We start from the raw sequence: 21,756 nt of genomic DNA, 5'->3' as shown, positions 1-21,756 counted from the left end.
TAGAAAAGCCTAGTATTCATATTGTCCGGCATTCTGAAATGAGAAAAATCCCACCAGTAGATGCTGTTGCTGCACTTCCATCTCCCAAGGGCTGTGTTTTTAGAGAACTCATCAGAGCACCAAAACAATCTGACAAGCTTCTTGCCCAAACATGTTTAAAAGGTTTTTCCCAAGGCTGGGTGTGTCTCTCCTGTTTTATCTAAAAACAAGATAGCCTCTAGCACATCAGCTGTTGGGGTTCTATGCTGAAATGCCTGCTCAATGGACTCTGCCCCTTAGTAACCGGGTTCTGCTGGCCGCCCTTGCCTCATTTCATCAACTACGCTGCCTCGAGCAGATTGTTCTGTACATTATTAAATGGAGCCATTCATTCTTCCAGATCTGTTCCCCGGGCCAGATGGGCAGTTCGTCAACATGCAGCCTTCATTTGAATCACACACTTAAGCACCTGAGTAAATACTGAAGGCAAAGCCAAACCCACCAACCCAACGTGACACATCAACAGGACTGCTGTTCCTTCCTCATAGCTCCCTGGGTCAGCCACAGCCCCAGACTCTAAACGAAGCTGACTTACTTCCACAAAACTTGATGGTTATTGCAGCACAAGTACTACATGGAAGTCAAGCATGTCAATGCAAATGACGATTACAAAATTAAACCATGGCTTTGGAATCTGCAGCTCATCTTAAAATGGTTAAAGTCTCAGCACTCACCAGGCCTCCAACATTCCCCCCTGAAAAAGAACCATGGAAAAGATTAATGTCTGAAATAAAATTGCCTAAAGTTTACAGCACAGAAACATTTGGCCCCAGTGGTTCATGCCAGCATTTATATTCCACAAGAATCTCCTCCCTATTCATCTAGTACTATCAGTATATCAAATAGTTGTTTGCTAGTACAGATCTTAAGTATTGCTGAAAAAAAGAGACATGCTGTCAAAGCGTTTCGTCTTGCACTCATCAGGATAGCTCACAAGAAACTACCAACAGCAACGGGGGAAACAACAATTTGTACTGCATGAGCCAAGTGCTCTGATTGGTTGGCAAGTGGACTCTGATTGGTTAAGGTTAGTGGCCACTAACCTTTTGTTTAAATTCAAATTTGAATTTTGTTTAATGTCGGTTTAATGTCTCATCTGAAAGACAACACCTCTGACACGGCGGCACTCCCTCAGTTCTGCATTGGGAATGTCAGCATGAATTGTGTGCTCAAGTCTCTGGAGTAGGGCTTAAACTTGCAATCTTCTGACTCACTGACATTCATATGTTACGCTGATGGATCACTTAGTCTCTAACCCCACTTCACCTGAAGACTACACTTGGTCTGCACTTTACTGTGTGTCACCACACATACAATGTCATTTTCCTTGATTAATTAGGATGTTCACTTACCCATGCTGTGGCTTAAAATGCTGAATCTATTCCAGTTTAAGGCTGCAATAGTAAAACGAAATATGATCAGAAACATGTCTGAAGCCTTAACTTCTCATCAAATTTCCAAACCTCATCTCCTGCAGATGTCGACTCCTCACCGGGGGCAAGTTCCATGGACTTCAGCTTAGCATTTTCTCCAATCACCTTTGTGGGAGCCTCGGCGTTCAGTGCTGCAGATTGTTAGACTATGGGGGCAACACAGAGTTTATGCTCTCCTCACCCTCGCTCCACACCCACATACAACCAACAGTGGACATTAAGACTGTAAGGAAGTTTACAGATAAAATCTAAAAGCGATGTCACAGGAGTCCCTCATGTTGACTGGTTAGTAAATATAGGCCTTTCTGGACTCGGCATCAAGGGGGACAATCAGTGAATATCAGTTGAGTTATTATATCATTCCTTAAACTTTATATAAAGCATCTATTACTGCATGGTATGTCAGTACAGCTCAGCCGTGTGCAATGTGCATTCTGTAGGGTGTGGGAAGGTGGTGGCATAGAGTTATTATCACTGGACTAGTCTTCCAGAGACCCAGGGTAATGGTCTGAGGACCCAGGTTCGAATCCCACCACAGCAGATGGTGAAATTTGAATTCAATAAAAATCTGGAATTAAAAGTCTGATGATGACCATGAAGCCATTGCCGACTGTCATAAAAATCCATCTGGTTCACTAATGTCCTTTAGGGAAGGGAATCTGCCAACCTTCCCTGGTCTGGCCTGCATGTGACTCCAGTCCCACAGCAATGTGGCGGACTCTTAAATGCCCTCTGAACAAGGAAAATTAGGGATGGGCAATAAATGCCGACCTAGCCAGTGGCACCCACATCCCATGAACAAATTTTTTTTAAAATTGTGGGAAGTCATGCAGTCACAAAGTGCCCTCGATGGCTACATCTGCAGGAAGGGTCACCAGTTGCAGAAACTTGAGCTGCAGGTTGCAGAACTTGAGCGGCAGCTCGAGTCACTGTGGTGCATCTGCAAAGCCGAGGACTACATGGATAGCACGTTTAGCGAGGCGGCACACGGGAGCTAAGTAGTGCACAGGCAGGGAGGGAATGGGTGACCGCCAGAGTATCAAAGACAAACAGGCAGATAGCCTCAGGATTCCTGCACTATCTCGCTCTCTAACCATTTTTCCATTTTGGATACTGGTGTGCGAGATGGTTCCTCAGAGGGCTGTAACAAGAGCCAAGTTTGTGCTACCACGGCTGGCTCAGTTGCACAGGACGGGAGGAGGAAGGATGGAAGTGCTATAGTGGTAGGGGATTCCATGGTTAGAGGAGGCAGGCATTTCTGAAGTCATAGTCATGACTCTAGGAGGTTATGCTGCCTCACTGGTGCCAGGGTCAAGGGTGTCACAGATCTGCTGCAGGACATTTTTTTGGGGGAGGGTGAACAGAGAGAGCTCGTGGCCCACATCGGGACCAATGACATAGGTAGGAAAAGGGATGAGATCCTGAAATCAGGTTTTAGGGATTCAGGAAGGGTGTTAAAAAGCAGGATCTCAAGAGCCATAATCTCTGGATTACTCCACGTGCTAGTGAGCATAAGAATAGCAAGATTGAGCAGTTCAATGTGGCCAGAGAAACAGTGTAGGAGGGAGGGTTTTAGATTTCTGATGCATTGGGACCAGTTCTGGGACAGATGGAGCCTGCACCAGGAGGACAGGTTACTCCTTAACAGGACTGGGACCGATGTCCTTTGTGGGGAGGTTTACTCATGCTGTTGGGGGGGATTTAAACTAGATTGGCGGTGGGGGGGGGGGGGGGGGGGGGGGGGGGGGGGGGGGGGAACTGGTGGAGAAATTCAGGGTGGAGAGTGGAAAACTGGCAGTGGGAAGTAGTACTAACTAATAAGGGGAATATATCAAAGGTAGATTGTCAAGGTAAATAGAATACTTGGAGAGTTTAACAGAATTAGAGTAGGCAATAGCAAGTCATTAGGTGGGGTCAAAGTAAGGTAAAAGTAAAAAGAAAGCCAAAATCAGGGTTAATGTGCATGTATGTGAATGCACAGAGTGTGATTAATAAGATTGGTGAACTACAGGCACAGGTTGACAAATGGAACTATGATGTTACTGCTATAAGAAAGGCCTGGCTCAAAGAAAGGCAAGACTGGGTGTTAAATATTCCTGAGTACAAGGTGTTTAGTAAAGACAGGAAAGGAAGAAAAGTTAGGGGCAGGTGCAGAAAGTGGTAGTACTGATTAAAGATGGCATTACAGTACTGGAGAGGGAGGATGTTCGGGGGGGGGGGGGGGGGGGTCAAGAATGGAATCTCTCTGGCTAGAGGCAAGGAAAGTTAAAGGTGCAATAACATTGATCAGTATAGTGTATGGAAGGGATGTAGAGAAACAAATTTGCAAAGACATTACAGAGTGGTTCAAGAATTATAGAGTAATTATAATGGGGGGGCTTCAATTAACCAAATGTAGACTGGGATGGGAATAGTGCAAAGGGACAAGAGGGGTGAGAATTCCTGGAATGTGTTCAATACAATTTTCTGCAGCATAGTCTTGAACAAGAGGTCAGGCACTGTTGGACCTGGTTCTGGGGAATGAGCTGGCTCAAGTGGATCAAATATCAGTGGGACAGCATTTAGGGGACCTTCACCATTGTATCAACATGGAGAAAGACAAGGAGCAATCCAGAGCAGGGATAATCAACTGAGGGAAAGCCAACTTCAATGGGATGAGAATATATTTGAGTCGAGTGAGTTGGAATGAAATGTTGTCGGAAAAGACAGTGGCTGAACAATGGGCCACCTTCAAAGAAAAAGTATTGCAGGCAATAGCAATGTATATTAACTTGAAGGGGAAGGGTGGGACAAATAAAACCAGAGTGGATGATGAGAGAGATAGAGGTGAAGACGAAAAGGAAGAAGTGTGCATATGACAGATATCAGGTAGAAAATACAAAGGAGAATCAGGCTGAATATAGACGGAAGTGAAAAAGCTAATAAGAAAAGCAAGGAGAGAGCATAAAAAGAGACTGACAGCGAACATAAAAGGGAATCCCAAGGTCTTCTACAAGCATGTAAATAATAAAATGGTGGTAAAAGAAAGAGTAGGGCCGATTAGGGATAGGAAAGGTGACTTTTGCACGTGGAGACTGGAGAAATAACAGAGGTATTAAACAAGTACTTTGCATCTGCCTTTACAAAGAAAGATGCTGCTACTCAGACCAAACTGGCACACTAGAGGAATTTACAATCAAGAAGGAGGTGGTGTTAAAAAGGCTATCTTTACTTAATTTAGATAAAGGTACGAGGACTGGATGAGATGCATCCAAGGGTACTGAGGGAAGAGAGAGTGGAAATTGCGGAGGCACCAGTCTTCCTTAGACAAGGGTGGTGCCAGAGGACTGAAGAATTGCAACATCACACCCTTGTTCAAAAAAGGGTGCAAGGATAAAGATGGCAACTACAGACCAGTCAGTTTGACTTCAGTGGTGGGGAAACTTCTGGAAACTATAGTTCGGGACAAAATCAATAGTCACTTAGACAAGTGCGGGATAATTAAGGAAAGCCAGCATGGATTCATTAAGAGAAAATCAAGTTTAATTAACTTGCTGGAGCTTTTTTGAGGAGCTAACAGAGAAGGTTGATAAGGGCAACGCTGCTGATATGGTGTATATGGATTTTCAAAAGGCATTTGAAACAGCGCCACACAACAGACTTGTGAGCAAAATTCCAGCTCATGGAATAAAAGGGAAAGTAGGCACTTAGATATTGGCTGAGTGACAGGAAACAGTAGTGATAAATGGTTGTCTTTCAGATTGGATGTAGGTTTGTAGTGGAGCTCCCAAGGGGTCAGTTTTGGGACCCTTGCTCTTCTTGATATATATATATATATATATATATATATATATATTAATGACCTAGACTGTTGTGTTCAGGGCATGATTTCAAAATCTGCAGATGATACGAAGATTGGAAATGGTGTCAACTGTGATGAAGATAGTCTTGAACTTTAAAAGGCCATAAGACACGTTGGTGGAATTGGCAGGCAAGTAGCAAATGAAGTATGATGCAGAGAAGTGTGAGGTGATGCATTTCAGCAGGAAGGATATGGTGAGACAGTAGAAAATAAAGGGAGCAACTCTAAAGGAGGTGCAGGAACAGAGGGGCCTCGGTGTTTATGTACATAAGTCACTGAAGATGGCAGAGTATGTTGAGAGAGCAGTTAATAAAGCATATAGTATTTTAGGCTTCATTAATAGGAGCGCTGAGTACAAGAGTAAGGAGGTTATGTTGAACTTGTATACGACACTAGTTAGGCCTCATCTGGAGTACTGCATCCAGTTCTGGCACCATACCTGAGAAAGGATGTGAAGGCTTAAAGAGACTACAGGGGAGATTCACAAGAAGGATTCCAGGGATAAAGAACTGTGGCTATGCTGATAGATTGGTGGGGTGGAACTGCTTTCTTTGGAGAAAAGGCGGCCGAGAGGAGACGATAGAGGTATTCAAGATCCTGAGGGGTATGGACAGGGGAAGTGGTGGGAAACTGTTCTTACTCAAGAGAGCATCAAAAACTAGAGGGCACTGATTCAAAATAATCTGCAAGAGAAGTAGAAGTGATGTGAGGAAAAAATTTTTCACCCAGAGGGTCACTGGTGTCTGGAACGAACTTCCTGAGAGAGTGGTGGAGGCAGGTTCGATCGAGGTATTCAAATGGAAATTAGATTGCTAACTGAAAAGAATGAACACGCATGGTTATAGGGATAAAGCATGGGAGTAGAACTAGGTAGAATGTTCTTTCAGAGAGCCAGTGCAGACTCCCTAGGCTGAATGGCTTCCTTCTGCATTGTAAAAATTCTGTAATTCTGTGATGGGGAGGGGAGGAGAGAGGTGGGGGCTGATCTCCAGCTGATATTTCCCTCCAAAACCAAGTAATGCTGAAACCTTTAGTCATGAGCCTTTTACATGCTGCCTCCTCCATACATTTTGGCTTAAATAAAATGATGTTCATATTTAAGAAGAAGAAAATTGTATTTATATTTCACAATCTCAGGTCGTCCCAAAATGGCCAATGGAATATTTTTGAAGCATAGCCACTGCTGTCATGTAGGAAACATGGCAGCTGTTCAGGCACAGCAAGATCCCAAAAGTAGTAACAAGATAATGATTGGTTGTGGTATAAATACTGGGCAGGACTCACCTGCTTTTCTTTAATAGTGCCATGGGATCTTTGACATCCACCTGAGAAAGCAGACAGGGGCTCGCTTTAACATCTTAAATTTCTGATAGCGCAGCACTCCTTCAGCACTGGAGTATCAGCCTGGATTACAAGCTGAAGTCTTCCTGTTCAGGTACATGCCAAAGGTCCCATCACACTATTCAAAGAAGTGTAGGCAAGTTCACGTTGGTGTCCTTGCCAAGTTACCCTTCAGCCAACATCATGAAGAAAATATTATCTGGTCATTATCTTGTTACATCTGTAGTATATTGCTCTCTAGAGATTTGATGCCTCATTTCTTGCATTACAACCATGACTGCATGTCAGAGGTACTTCAGTGCCTGCACAGCACTTTGGGACATCATTCATTTGTGAAAGGTGCTATGTAAATGCAAGTCCATTTGGTCCAGGCCTCTGGATGGCTAGACCAGAGGCATAACCACAACACTACTGTAATGCATGCTGGGAAAGTCATCCTCTGGTACCTCATCAAATTGGGCATGCTTCATGTGTGAGCCTTGACCATAACAGTCCCTATAGCCAACACAGGCCAATGTCCACAAACGTCCACTTTCTAGTGATCAAAGTTTGGCTGCTTCTCTCGTTCCCATCAGTTAAGTCAGCTCTGCCAATCTGCATGCCTCAACAACATTAAAAGCAAAACACTGCAGATGCTGGAAATCCTAAATAAAAACAGAAAATGCTGGCAAAATTAAGCAAAATTCTGCTTTCAGACAGTGCTGCCCTTTATTCTGCTGTTAACACCTACACTGGATCAAAGTTTTAATCTTTAACACTATCATTACCACTCCTTTTGTCTTGTGTTTCATGCCATCTTTGTCATTTAATTTCTCCTGCCCCTCTAACCTATCTCTTTTGTTCCACCTGCCTCGCCCCACCTTTTCAAAAGCCATAAAACCCACATTTCTGCCTCTCTCCAGCTCTGAAGAAGAGTCATGTTGGGCTCGAAACGTTAACTCTGATTCCCTCTCTCAGGTGCTGCCAGACCTGCTGAGCTTTTCCAGCATTTTCTGTTCTTACTGCCTCAGCTACACACCACCTGCAAGCAGGAAGAACCAGCGGGGGCTGAGTGAAGGGGTAACGTTCTCAAGACCAGATTCACTAACTCCATTAAATCCCACTCGAGGGTCTGAAACTCACCGTCTGCCACTCTCCGCACGTCAGAGATGTATTCAGTGAAGTAATAGGGTATACCTGGGGACCGGTGCGAGGAAACACCGTGGCCAGGAAGATCCAATGCCACGTAATAAAACTCTGGAAGAGGAAAGAGCAGTCACTACACATAGGCTTTGCAGAAGAACAATTTTCTTCCATCAAAGGAAGTTCACTTTCTCAGACTGGGCCCAGCGATGGTCAAATTCTGGGTCACAATTTCAACTGGGTTGCAGCTGGCAGCCTCAGCTGATTTCCACGGTTGTGTAACTGCAATAGATTCACAAGGACCGATACTTATTTTTATAGGGTGTGGGCATCGCTGGCAAGGCCAGCATTTATTGCTCATCTCTAATTACTCTTGAGCCGAGTGGGCTTGCTAGGCCATTTTAGAGGGCAATTAAGAGTCAACCACATTGCTGTGGGTCTAGAGTCAAATGTACCCAGATTGAGGCGAGGACAGCCAATTTCCTTCCCTAAAGGACTTTAGTAAATCAGATGGGTTTTTTTTTATGACAATCAATGATAGTTTCATGGTCACTATTACTGAGGCTGGCTCTAATTCCAGGTTTTATCAACTGAATTTAAATTCCACGAGCTGCCATGGTCGGATTTGAACATGTGTCCCAGAGCATTGGGTCTGGGCCTCTAGATTTCTGGTCCAATGACACTGCCACTACGCCACCATCTCCCACTGCCAGTGAACGAAGCGGCTCCACCAGGCAGGAAAGGTTGAACAGGCTGGAGCTCTTTTCTCTAGAAAAGAGGGGCTAGTGGGAGATCTGGTGAGGTCTTTAAGATTATGAATTGGATTCACAGGGCAGACGTAGAGAAAATGTCTCTACTTGTGTAGGTAACCAAAACTAGGGGCCATATATTTAAGATAGTCACTAATAAATCTAATATTCAATTCAGGTATGCTTTACCCAGAGTGTTGAGAATGTGGAGCTCACTACCACAAGGAATAGTTGAGGCATAGACAAAATTAAGGGGAAGCCAGTTAAACACAGGAGGGAGAAAGGAATAGAAGGTTACGCTGGTAGGTTGAGATGAAGAGGGGTGGAGGAGATACATATGGAGCATAAACACAGGCATGTTCTACATAGTTCAAGAGTACAAAAGCAACAAAGTTATGCTAAACCTTTATAAATCACTGGTTAGGCCTCTGTATACAGTTCTGGGCATACACTCTATGGGAAGAATGGCAAGGCCTCAGAGAGGCTACAGAGGCTTGCTAGAATGACATCTAGGATGAGAGTTCAGTTATGTGGAAAGGCTAGAGAAACTGGGATTGTTCTCCTTAGAGAAGGGAAGATTAAAGGGAGATTTAATAGACATGTTCAAAATTATGAAGGTTGTTGCTAAAGTAAATTAGAGGAGACTGTACCCACTGTTGGGAGGACCAGGATTGGCAAACTGCAGATAGGAGAAGAGGAGAATTATTCTTATGCAGCAAGCTTAACAGAAATTGCATCATGAACTGAGTGGGAAATTTAGAATTTGGAAAGAGTAGGAATTTTGTACAGAGGGAGAAGGAGATGCTTCTCTGAGTCTTTAGCACTTGTAGTGGTTTGTGTAAGTTTGAGGCAGTAAACTGAGCAGCTGAACACCAGTAGCAGAGTCTCTAGGAAGAAGCCGGGGCATAGGGGGTTACACCAGACAAAGGAGGAAACCTCAAAAGTGACATCATTCTCAGCAGTGTGTGCAGCAGCATGGCAAAATTACAGACAAATCTTTACTTTATTATTGCTGAAGAGAGAGACATGTTGCCAAAACGTTTGACAAGACAAACACAAGAATGCCAAATTTCACACGATCACAACAATTTATACTACAAGAGAATAGGGTGCTGATTGGTTGGAAAATCAACTCTGATTGGCCGAGGCGTTAACATAGAGAAAACAACAGAGAACTATAGATTCCCCAAGCTACTGGGTAATTCAAACAAAGTGCAAGGCTTAGACATATTCATTTTGCTTGCAGAGAATGGGCTCCTGCATATGAATGTATTTCACTTCTAGAAAGTGTAAATGAGCCACATTACAAGCACAACTGATTATCTTAAGTTGATTGTTAGTGTAGCTATTAGTGCACTCAGGATTGTTCAATAGGTGCTGCCAAACTGCGGAATCACATCTGACACTAGACTCTGTTTTGGGTTTTGCAAGTGTGTGCTGAGTCGGTCTTTTTCTCTACCTATTATGAACTGGAGGAACATGTGGCAGGTATTTGTATGAATTTCAATGCTGGTGTGATGCCAGACATGTAGGCTGTATGTCCCAGTGATTGGTTGATTGAATCAAACAATATGTTCCTCCAGCTGTTCATGGCAGGGTGCGGACCATTCTCAACCAGCCTGCGCTTGCAAAACCAATTCATTTAAACAACAGCTGTTGGCAACAATTTTGTTATTCCCGTCTACACCTCCTCTCGATCCATCCCATTTCTTTACTTGCTCCAAATTCATCTCTTTTCGCATTGCCCCATCATCCCTTTCATCATTTAATCTCACTTACCTTCCACCCAGCCACAGGCCTTCCCTCTTGTTCCTGCCTCCCTTATTCCCTTTTGTTCCTGCCTCCCCTATTCCCTTTCCCTGCCTCCCCTAATCCCTTTTGTTCCTGCCTCCCCTAATCCCTTTTGTTCCTGCCTCCCCTAATCCCTTTTGTTCCTGCCTCCCCTAATCCCTTTTGTTCCTGCCTCCCCTAATCCCTTTTGTTCCTGCCTCCCCTATTCCCTTTTGTTCCTGCCTCCCCTATTCCCTTTTGTTCCTGCCTCCCCTATTCCCTTTTGTTCCTGCCTCCCCTATTCCCTTTCCCTGCCTCCCCTAATCCCTTTTGTTCCTGCCTCCCCTAATCCCTTTTGTTCCTGCCTCCCCTATTCCCTTTTGTTCCTGCCTCCCCTATTCCCTTTTGTTCCTGCCTCCCCTATTCCCTTTTGTTCCTGCCTCCCCTAATCCCTTTTGTTCCTGCCTCCCCTATTCCCTTTTGTTCCTGCCTCCCCTATTCCCTTTCCCTGCCTCCCCTAATCCCTTTTGTTCCTGCCTCCCCTAATCCCTTTCCCTGCCTTCCGTAATCCCTTTCCCTGCCTCCCCTATTCCCTTTCCCTGCCTCCCCTAATCCCTTTCCCTGCCTTCCCTAATCCCTTTCCCTGCCTCCCCTAATCCCTTTCCCTGCCTCCCCTAATCCCTTTCCCTGCCTCCCCTAATCCCTTTCCCTGCCTTCCCTAATCCCTTTCCCTGCCTCCCCTAATCCCTTTCCCTGCCTCCCCTATTCCCTTTCCCTGCCTCCCCTATTCCCTTTCCCTGCCTCCCCTAATCCCTTTTGTTCCTGCCTCCCCTAATCCCTTTCCCTGCCTTCCGTAATCCCTTTCCCTGCCTCCCCTATTCCCTTTCCCTGCCTCCCCTAATCCCTTTCCCTGCCTTCCCTAATCCCTTTCCCTGCCTCCCCTAATCCCTTTCCCTGCCTCCCCTAATCCCTTTCCCTGCCTTCCCTAATCCCTTTCCCTGCCTTCCCTAATCCCTTTCCCTGCCTCCCCTATTCCCTTTTGTTCCTGCCTCCCCTATTCCCTTTCCCTGCCTCCCCTAATCCCTTTCCCTGCCTCCCCTAATCCCTTTCCCTGCCTCCCCTAATCCCTTTCCCTGCCTCCCCTAATCCCTTTCCCTGCCTCCCCTATTCCCTTTTGTTCCTGCCTCCCCTAATCCCTTTCCCTGCCTCCCCTAATCCCTTTCCCTGCCTCCCCTATTCCCTTTTGTTCCTGCCTCCCCTAATCCCTTTCCCTGCCTCCCCTAATCCCTTTCCCTGCCTTCCCTAATCCCTTTCCCTGCCTCCCCTATTCCCTTTCCCTGCCTCCCCTAATCCCTTTTGTTCCTGCCTCCCCTAATCCCTTTCCCTGCCTTCCGTAATCCCTTTCCCTGCCTCCCCTATTCCCTTTCCCTGCCTCCCTAATCCCTTTCCCTGCCTCCCCTAATCCCTTTCCCTGCCTTCCCTAATCCCTTTCCCTGCCTCCCCTAATCCCTTTCCCTGCCTCCCCTAATCCCTTTCCCTGCCTCCCCTAATCCCTTTCCCTGCCTTCCCTAATCCCTTTCCCTGCCTCCCCTAATCCCTTTCCCTGCCTTCCCTAATCCCTTTCCCTGCCTTCCCTAATCCCTTTCCCTGCCTCCCCTATTCCCTTTCCCTGCCTCCCCTATTCCCTTTTGTTCCTGCCTCCCCTATTCCCTTTCCCTGCCTCCCCTAATCCCTTTCCCTGCCTCCCCTATTCCCTTTCCCTGCCTCCCCTATTCCCTTTTGTTCCTGCCTCCCCTATTCCCTTTCCCTGCCTCCCCTAATCCCTTTCCCTGCCTCCCCTAATCCCTTTCCCTGCCTCCCCTAATCCCTTTCCCTGCCTCCCCTAATCCCTTTCCCTGCCTCCCCTAATCCCTTTTGTTCCTGCCTCCCCTAATCCCTTTCCCTGCCTCCCCTAATCCCTTTCCCTGCCTTCCCTAATCCCTTTCCCTGCCTCCCCTAATCCCTTTCCCTGCCTCCCCTAATCCCTTTTGTTCCTGCCTCCCCTAATCCCTTTCCCTGCCTCCCCTAATCCCTTTCCCTGCCTCCCCTATTCCCTTTCCCTGCCTCCCCTAATCCCTTTCCCTGCCTCCCCTAATCCCTTTCCCTGCCTCTGTGCTTGCTTAAAACCTGCTATACACATACACCCACCCACACACACCCCACCCCACCGAGCCTGTTCTTCCATTCATTTAGATATTTGATCTGCACTTTGATTATTCCATTTCCCTGCCTCTCTTAATATCCTAATTCAACTAAATCTTCCCATTTCAGTTTTGAAAGCTCCAAATGATCCACAGTTCTTTCAGGGAAGGGGGGGTAAGGAAGAGAATTCCAGATTTCTACTATCCTTTGTGTGAAGAAATTCTTCCTGACATCACCTCTGAATGGCTTGGCTCTAATTCCGCAGGTTATGTCCCCTTGTTCTGGACTCCCCAAGAGGAAATAGTTTCTTTTTATTCACTCTGTTGAATTATTTTAATAAACACCTGTTAGATCACCTCTAAACCTTCTATGCTCAAGGGAATACAAGCCTAGTCTGTGCAACCTGTCCACATAATTTAACCCTTTGAGCTCCAGCGCCAATCTGGTAAATATGTGATGTGTCCACTCCAAGGCCAAAATGTCCTTCCTGAGCTGGAGGACCCAAAACTGAGAACAATTACTCCAAATGGAGTTTAACTTAAGGTGTGTATAACAACTTGTATTTTTATTGAGCCTTTAGTGTAGTAAGATGCTCCAAGGCACTTCATAGGAGCATTTTTGAACAAAATTTGACACTGAGCCACACAAGACAGATGAGCAAAAGCTTGGCCAAAGAGGCACGTTTTAAGGAGCATCTTTAAACGAAGAAAGAGAGGTGGAGAGGTTTGGGCAGGGAATTCCAGAGCTTAGGACCCAGGCAGATGAAGGCATGGATCACCTAAAATCGAGGACATGGAGGAGGCCAGAATTGGAGGAGCGCAGATATCTTGAGGAGTTGTAGGATTGGAAGATGTTACAGACTTAGGGAGGGCAAGGGCATGGAGCAAGGGTGAAAATTTCCAAACCGAGCCGTTGCTTAAGCAGGAGCCAAATGGAGCTCAGTGAGCACAGGGGAACATGATTTGGTGCCAGTTAGGATATGGGTCGAGCTTTGGATGTGCTCAAGTTTACAGGGGGAGGTGCAAGACAAGGGCTGGGGGTGGGTAAGCCAGCCAGGAGATCATTGGAATAGTCAAGTCTAGGGGCAACAAAGGCAAACGTGAGGGTTTCAGAAGCAGATGAGCCGAGGCAGGGTCTTCCAATCCAACTCCCTATATATAAAAGTCAATGTTCATTAGCCTTTTTGATTACCTTAAAAAAAGATGGTGCTTCCTGTCACGAAATCCATGATTATAACGTAGCCCAACACTCACCTTCTGGAAGCAATGGGATGAGTCGGTCGAAGGAGTTTGCATTATCTGCCCAGCCGTGCAAGCAAATTATTGGCCGCCCACTGGGATGTCCCCAAGCCTTGGCCGCAATGTGGCCCCACGGGACTGTGAAACTCAGCTCTTGGCAGAGACCTGTGTAGAAAGAACAAGTGGGAGAGGACTGTGAGGTTTTCCAGTGAGCATCAGTAGAGCAAAGGGGAGACGGTGGCGCAGCGGCAGTGTCACTGGATTAGTAAGCCAGAGGCACAGGCTGATGGTACAGGAACAGAGGTTCAGATCCCACCAGCACAGCAAATGTGATTAATTATGTAATAAACCTAGAATTGAAAGCTGGTCTCAGTAACGGTGACCACAAAACTGTCAATCGGTTGTAAAAACTCATCTGAATCACTAATGGCCTTTCAGGAAAGAAATCTGCAGGCCTTACCCAGTCTGGCCTCCTTGTAACTACCACAGCAACGTGGTTGACTGGCAACCATTCAGTCCAAGGGCAATTAGGGATAGGCAATAAATGCTGGCTTTGTCAGCAATGCCCACATCCCATGAAAGAATTAAAAAAAAACAAAAATACTGTCCAAATAAGTGAACATTTTCAACATTTTGCATTAATGTGGCACTGCAACAGCACAGAGTGCCAGAAGAAAGCCTGATCTTTCCCCCAGCCCCCACATAAACGATTCTAATCTTAGCCAGGCACAGGAAGAAGGTGCCAAGGAGATCACCACCATGGGGGGAATTGGGATAGCCATAAAACCATTAGCAGCTGATTATAGGGACAGACACAGGCAGATGGACAGTTACTGCTGGGTTGCAGGATCAAAACAGGTATAAAATATTTGCCTTTAGTACTTTTTTTAAAGCACAGACCATTTTAAACTCAAATAATTAAATGACTACAAACACCACTGAAAAGACGAAGGTATTCTAGTCAACTTCCCATGAATTTCCTTGGATATAAAAAAATGAAGGTCTGTACTGTTTTCTTTATGTTAAGCATGGCCTGCCCAAGTTGAAAAAGTGGAAGAATTTCAGTTTCTCTTAGTCAGCAGCACAAAACCTAATTTTAATAATAATACTGCAGTTGTAAAGGAAATCTGAAATACCAGCCAGGGCACTACATATTGCAATTATCCAGGGCACTACATATTGCAATTATCCACGGCCAAGATGCAAAATCCAGTATCAGATTGGTGACAAGGTGCCTCTCAATGATCGGTAGAGGAAAGCTGAAGGAATAGGAGAGTACCGAATACCGTCCGTGTGCTCCCCTTTCCGTTGTAACAAGTTAACACTTCATGTCACAATTCTCTATCACACTCGCTCAGAGATAAACCTATAACAGGCTTATAGGCAAATTCCATCATTTTTTATTAAACAGCAAGGCATTGCAACTCAACAGAAACAAAAGTGAAAATCAAAATTTGCTGGTGAAAGTCATTTATAGTGTAATAAAAATATCCTAATATAAATCATGAAAAATTAATGTTAAAAATCCTTATTCCCATTCAACCTTCCTTTCCCCACAATGAATTTCCATCTTTGTACCCAAACTCCCTCTCAATGGTAATAACCCTAATTGAAATTGGAGGCACTGATCGCTGAAGAACGGACCACTTTCGAGTTTCACCCACAGATTGGTGTCCCCATCAACTCTTACCTTTTAAGGCTGCTGTGGAAATCCATTTTGAAAAGATAGACATTTGTTCCGCTGGCTGCAGCAAAGGATTCAGATAAAATCCTGTTTAAAGGGAAGAACAACACTGCAAATTATCGGTGAGCCCATGGGCTAAAGCACATTTATTAATCACGCTCCGCCTCAAATATCAGTGTCTATCAACAGAAGGTGGCCATTTGGCCCATTGTGCCTGTGGTAGAGTGATCCAATTAGTCCCACTGCCCCACCCCTTTCCCATAGCCCAGTAAATATTTTTCCTTAATAGGAGCAGGAGTAAGCCTTCAGCCCGTCAAGCCTGCTCCACCATTCAATACGATCATGGCTCATCATCCATTTCAATGTCTCCCCCCCCCACCCCCCCCCCCCAACATTATCCCCATATCCATTTACGCCATTGGTATTTAGAGATCTGTCTATCTCTATTTTAAACATACTCAGTGACTGAGCTTCCACAGCCCTCTGGGGTAGAGAGCTCCTTAGACAGCACCTTCCAAGCCCACGACCACTACCATCTAGGACAAGGGCAGCAGATAGATGGGAACACCATCATCTGGAAGTTCCCCTCCAAGTCACTCACCGTTCTGACTTGGAAATATATCACCGTTCCTTCACTGTCGCTGGATCAAAATCCTGGAACTCCCTCCCTAACAGCACTGTGGGTGTACCTGCACCACATGGACTGCAGCGGTTCAAGAAGGCAGCTCACCACCACCTTCTCAAGGGCAACTAGGAACGGGCAATAAATGAAGGCTCAACCAGCGAAGGCCACATCCCACGAATGAATTTTAAAAATTCCAGAGATTCAAAACCCTGAGTAAAAATAATCTCTGCTCATCTCGATCCTAAGTGGCTTCCCCCTCATTTTGAAATTGTGTCCCCTGGCTCTAGACTCCCCAACCAGGGGAAACATCTTACCTGTATCGACCCTGTCTATCCCTTCAAATATTTCGTAGGTTTCAACGAGATCACCTCTCATTCTTCAAAACTCTACAGAATATAGACCCAGTTTCCCCAATCTGTCTTTATAGGACAGTCCCACAATCCCAGGAACAAGTCTGATGAACCTTCACAGCACTCCCTCTTTGACAATAATGCCCTTCCTAAGCTAAAGTGTCACATTCTCTTTGAACGGTATTGAACCTGCTTTCACTACCTTTTCATCAGCACATTCCAATCATAATTGTTTGTGTAAAAAAAATTCCCTCATCTCCTCTCTAGTTCTTTAGCCAATCACCATAAATCGATGGCCTCTGGTTAGCGCTCCCTCACCGCCCCAAAAACAGTTTCTGCTTATTGAGCCATCATAAGCCTTCGTGATTTTGAACTCCTCGAGCAAATCTCCCCCCGACAGAGGACAATTCGGGCTTCTTCAATCTCCCCACGTCACTCACTACTGGAACCATTCTATTAAATCTTCCAAAGTGCGTTGCCCAGAACTAAACACAAGATTTCCGCTGCTGAGGCCTAACCTGTGTTTTAGGAATGATGAGCAAAACTTCCTTGTTTTTGTACCTTACTCCTCTGGTCATAAAGCCAAGGGTCCCGTATGCTTTTTTTTCAACTATCTTACTGCCTATGGTGCATTCACCCAGAGTGGTTTTTATAACAGTTCCAAACCCTCGGTGTACTATGGGGGGAGGGCCATAGACAGCGACCTTTCCCCATTGAGCTTCGTCTCTGTTCCTGTGCCTCCTTTAAAACTGAATAGTTTCTTTATACCAGCTCCATTCGTTCTTCTGACCATAACGTATCACCTCATACTTGATATGCTGGCCCTGGAGAGGGTTCCTGAGAACGATCCCAGGAATGAAAGGCTTAACATATGAGGAACGTTTGAGGACGCTGGGTCTATACTCGATGGAGTTTAGAAAGATGAGGGGGGATCTGATTGAAACTTATATTTCAACTCTTATATTTCAACTCTTTCTTGGACTCGAACGCAAGTTCTGTCGAAGGGTCATGAGGACTCGAAACGTCAACTCTTTTCTTCTCCGCCGATGCTGCCAGACCTGCTGAGTTTTTCCAGGTAATTCTGTTTTTGTTTTGGATTTCCAGCATCCGCAGTTTTTTTGTTTTTATTAGAATACTGAAAGACCTGGATAGAGTGGAAGTGGGGAAGATATTTCCATTAGTAGGAGAGACTAGGACCCGAGGGCACAGCCTCAGAGTAAAGGGAAGACCTTTTAGAACAGAGATGAGGAGAAACTTCTTTAGCCAGAGAGTGGTGAATCTATGGAATTCATTGCCACAGAAGGCTGTGGAGGCCCGGTCATTGAGTGTATTTAAGACCGAGATAGATAGGTTCTTGATTGGTAAGGGGATCAAAGGTTACGGGCAGAAGGCGGGAGAACGGGTTTGAGAAACTTATCAGCCATGATTGAATGGCGGAGCAGACTCGATGGGCCGAATGGCCTAATTTCTGCTCCTATGTCTTATGGTCTTACTTCCCTGCATTAAATTTCATTTGCCATATGTCGTTTTACCAGTCCGTTTTCCCGAAATCCGTTACTTACTACAAAATCCTTGTTTACCACATTTCCAAGTTTTGGTGCCATTTGCAAAGTTTGAAATCATGACATTTGTTCTGGTGATTAAAAAGAGCAATGGTCCTCATACCAAAATCAGGGGAAGGCTTCCTATATGTCCGAGGAGCAACTGCACATCATAACTTGTCACTTTGCATTCCTTCACCTAATTTTGTACCAAAACTCTCCCCCACAGGTCAGGGTTCACCTACACCCAGACACCCCTTCGCAAACAGGTCAGGGTTCACCTACACCCAGACACCCCTTCGCAAACAGGTCAGGGTTCACCTACACCCAGACACCCCTTCGCAAACAGGTCAGGGTTCACCTACACCCAGACACCCCTTCGCAAACAGGTCAAGGTTCACCTACACCCAGACACCCCTTCGCAAACAGGTCAGGGTTCACCTACACCCCACCCCCCTGCATATAGGTGAGAGCTCACCAACCTCTAACGTGACCATAAATCATGGACACTCTCAGGTAAAACAAATCCAACAATAATAAGTAAATAACAGCAATAACAAATGCGAGTTTTACCGAAACTGCCAAATCCACTCTCCTGCCCGGGCCTGAACCGCCAAGGCCCGACTCATGCGCAGTCCGCAGCCAGATGCGTGAGTGGTCCCCGCCCACACCTGATTGACATGCCCCTTACCCAATCCGAGCTCGGAACCATCCAGCGCGGGGACGGGGAGACGGACTTCTGTCCAATGACCCGCGGGGATCGCTTTGATTGACACGGGCTCTGTCCAATCAGTGGATCGGGTGACGTGCCAGGCGCCCTTCCCATTCATCGGGAAGTGGGGGAATGAGCTTTAAATGTGCCCGTTAAATTGTAAATCGTCATTCGAGGCGCGAGGGACCAGCCGCCTAATAAAAGAAATCGTATTTGTAAACAAACGAAGGGTTTGCTTTCCCAAGAAGAATGACATTGAACTTTGCCGTCAATGACCGGGGTCTGTACCCCCGCCTTCCGCTAACAGAATGCGCCAACAAGCCGCAATTCCCTGTAAACCCAACAGGGGGAGCAATCGCCCATATGGTTGGTTAGAGAGGAAGGAAACACCCTTGTTAACCCTCACTTCCCTTGACAGCATTTTTCAAATCTACCACCTGGAAGGACAAGGGCAGCAAATGCAATGCGAACACCACCAGAAGGCAAAACAAAAACAGAATTACCTGGAAAAACTCAGCAGGTCTGGCAGCATCGGCGGAGAAGAAAAGAGTTGACGTTTCGAGTCCTCATGACCCTTCGACAGAACAGTTCTGTCGAAGGGTCATGAGGACTCGAAACGTCAACTCTTTTCTTCTCCGCCGATGCTGCCAGACCTGCTGAGTTTTTCCAGGTAATTCTGTTTTTGTTTTGGATTTCCAGCATCCGCAGTTTTTTTGTTTTTACCACCAGAAGGCATTTGATAAGGTGCCACATCAAAGGGTATTGCGGAAAATAAAAGCTCATGGTGTAGGGGGTCACGTATTAGCCTGGATAGAAGATTGGCTGGCTAACAGGAAGCAGAGAGTGGGCTTAAATGGGTCTTTTTCAGATTGGCAGTATATAATGAGAGTTGTAGAGATAAGCCCGGGAACTACAGGCCAGTGAGTCTCACGTCCGTGGTAGGGAAACTATTGGAGAAAATTCCGCAGGAGAGAATCTATCTCCACTTGGAGAGGCAAGGTTTGATCAGGGATAGTCAGCGTGGCTTTGTCAGAGGGAGGTCATGCCTAACAAATTTGATTGAATGTTTTGAGGAGGTGACCAGGTGTGTAGATGAGGGTAGTACAGTGGATGTAGTTTATATGGATTTCAGCAAAGCCTTTGACAAGGTCCCACATGGGAGACTTATAAAGAAGGCAAATGCACATGGGATACAGGGTAATTTGAAGGCGGATTCAAAATTGGCTTAATTGTAGGAGACAGAGGGTGATGACAGAAGGATGCTTTAGTGACTGGAAGCAAGTGTCCAGTGGCGTACCACAGGGAACTGTGCTGGGTCCCTTATTATTCGTCATTTATATAAACGACATAGATGACTATGTGGGGGGTAGGATTAGTAAGTTTACAGATGACACAAAGATTAGCCGGGTGATTAGCATGGACAGGGTGGATAGGGAGCAGCTGTTCCCCTTAGTTGGGGCGTCAGTCATGAGGGGACCTAAGTTCAAGGTGAGGGGCAGGATGTTTAGGGGGGATGTGAGGAAAAACTCTTTTACCCAGAAGGTGGTGACGGTCTGGAATGCGCTGCCTGGGAGGGTGGTGGAGGCGGGTTGCCTCACATCCTTTAAAAAGTACCTGGATGAGCATTTGGCACGTCATAACATTCAAGGCTATGGGCCAAGTGCTGGTAAATGGGATTAGGTAGGTAGGTCAGGTGTTTCTCACGTGTTGGTGCAGACTCGATGGGCCAAAGGGCCTCTTCTGCACTGTGTGATTCTGTAAATACCAGTGGATACAAGCCTAACCTGTCCAGCCTTTCCTCATAAGACAACCTGTGCATTCCTGCTCTTAGTCTAGTAAACCTTCTCTGAACTGCTTCTAATGCATTTACATCTTTCTTGAAATAAGGAGACCAGTTCTGTACATAGTACTCCAGATGTGGTCTCACCAATGCCCTGTACAACTGAAGCATAACCTCCCTTATTTTTGTAATCAACTCCCCTCACAATAAATGATACCATTCTATTATCTGCTGTACCTGCATACTAACCTTTCGTCATTCATGCACCAGGACACCCAGGTCCCTCTGAAACTCAGAGCTCTGCAATCTCTCACCATTTAGATAATAAGCTTTTTTTTAATTCTTCCTGCCAAAATGAACAATTTCACAGTTGTCCACATTATATTCCATTTGCCAGACCTTTACCCACTCACTTAACCATCTATGTCACTTTGTAACCTCCTTATGTCCTCTTCACAATTTACTTTCCTACCTATTTTTGTGTCATCAGCAAATTTAGCCACCATTCCTTCTGTCCCTCCATCCAAGTCATTTATATAAATTGTAAACAGTTGAGGCCCCAGCACTGATCCCTGTGGCACACCACTCATCACATCCTGCCAACCAGAAAAAGACCCATTTATGTCAACACTCTGCTTCCTGTTAGCTAGCTTCCTGCTTTCTGTCTCCCTTCCTTTTTGAATAAAGGAGTTATTTTTGTTATTTTCCAATCTAATGGAACTTCCCCCGAATCTAGGGAATTTTGGAAAATTAAAACCAATGCATCAACTATCTCACTAACCACATCTTTCAAGACCTCAGGGTGAAGTCCATCCGGACCTGGGGATTTGTCAGTCCGCAGCCCCAACTATTTGCCCAATATCACTTCCCTGGTGATTGTAATTTTCCCCGAGTTCCTCCCTCCCTTCCATTTCCTGATTTACAGCTATTTCCGGGATGTTACTTGTGTCCTTTATAGTGAAGATCAAAGCAAAATACCTGCTTTATTCTTCCGCTATCTCCCCACTTTCCATCATCAATACCCCAGATGCACTTTCTATAGGATCAACACTCACTTTGTTAACTATTTTCTTATTTAAATATCTAGAGAAACTCTTACTATCTGTCTTTACATTACTTGCTAACTTTCTCTCATACTCTAATTTTTTCCTCCTTATTAATCTTTTTGTCATTCTTTGCTGTTCTTTATATTCTTTCCAGTCTTCTGACCTGCCACCCGTCTTTATGTAATTATCTGCTTTTTCTTTAAGTTTGATGCTGTCTCTAATTTTTTTAGTTAACCACAGATGGTGGGCCCTCCCCTTAGAATTTTTCTTTCTTTGAGGTTACTGTTAAGTCAGCCATGATCTT

General features: G+C 45.5%; 1 protein-coding gene across 1 annotated transcript in view; it reads right to left on the bottom strand.

Annotated features, from left to right (window-relative positions):
- The window catches only part of serhl (serine hydrolase like), a 47,166-nt gene extending 29,109 nt beyond the window's left edge, over window positions 1-18,057 (bottom strand). Inside the window, exons 1-6 of the mRNA XM_041177872.1 lie at window positions 18,039-18,057; window positions 15,405-15,485; window positions 13,730-13,879; window positions 7,777-7,890; window positions 1,392-1,433; window positions 714-733 (exon numbers count right to left, since the gene is read on the bottom strand). Coding sequence (XP_041033806.1) covers window positions 714-733; window positions 1,392-1,433; window positions 7,777-7,890; window positions 13,730-13,879; window positions 15,405-15,447 — 369 coding nt within the window. The 5' untranslated portion in view covers window positions 15,448-15,485; window positions 18,039-18,057. The remainder of the gene's footprint in view (window positions 1-713; window positions 734-1,391; window positions 1,434-7,776; window positions 7,891-13,729; window positions 13,880-15,404; window positions 15,486-18,038) is intronic.
- Between the last annotated feature and the right edge of the window lie 3,699 nt (window positions 18,058-21,756).

This window comes from Carcharodon carcharias, chromosome 31 (genome assembly GCF_017639515.1).
Source record: "Carcharodon carcharias isolate sCarCar2 chromosome 31, sCarCar2.pri, whole genome shotgun sequence".
NCBI classification, from domain to species: domain Eukaryota; kingdom Metazoa; phylum Chordata; class Chondrichthyes; order Lamniformes; family Lamnidae; genus Carcharodon; species Carcharodon carcharias.
This window is presented reverse-complemented; position numbering and strand designations above follow the sequence as displayed.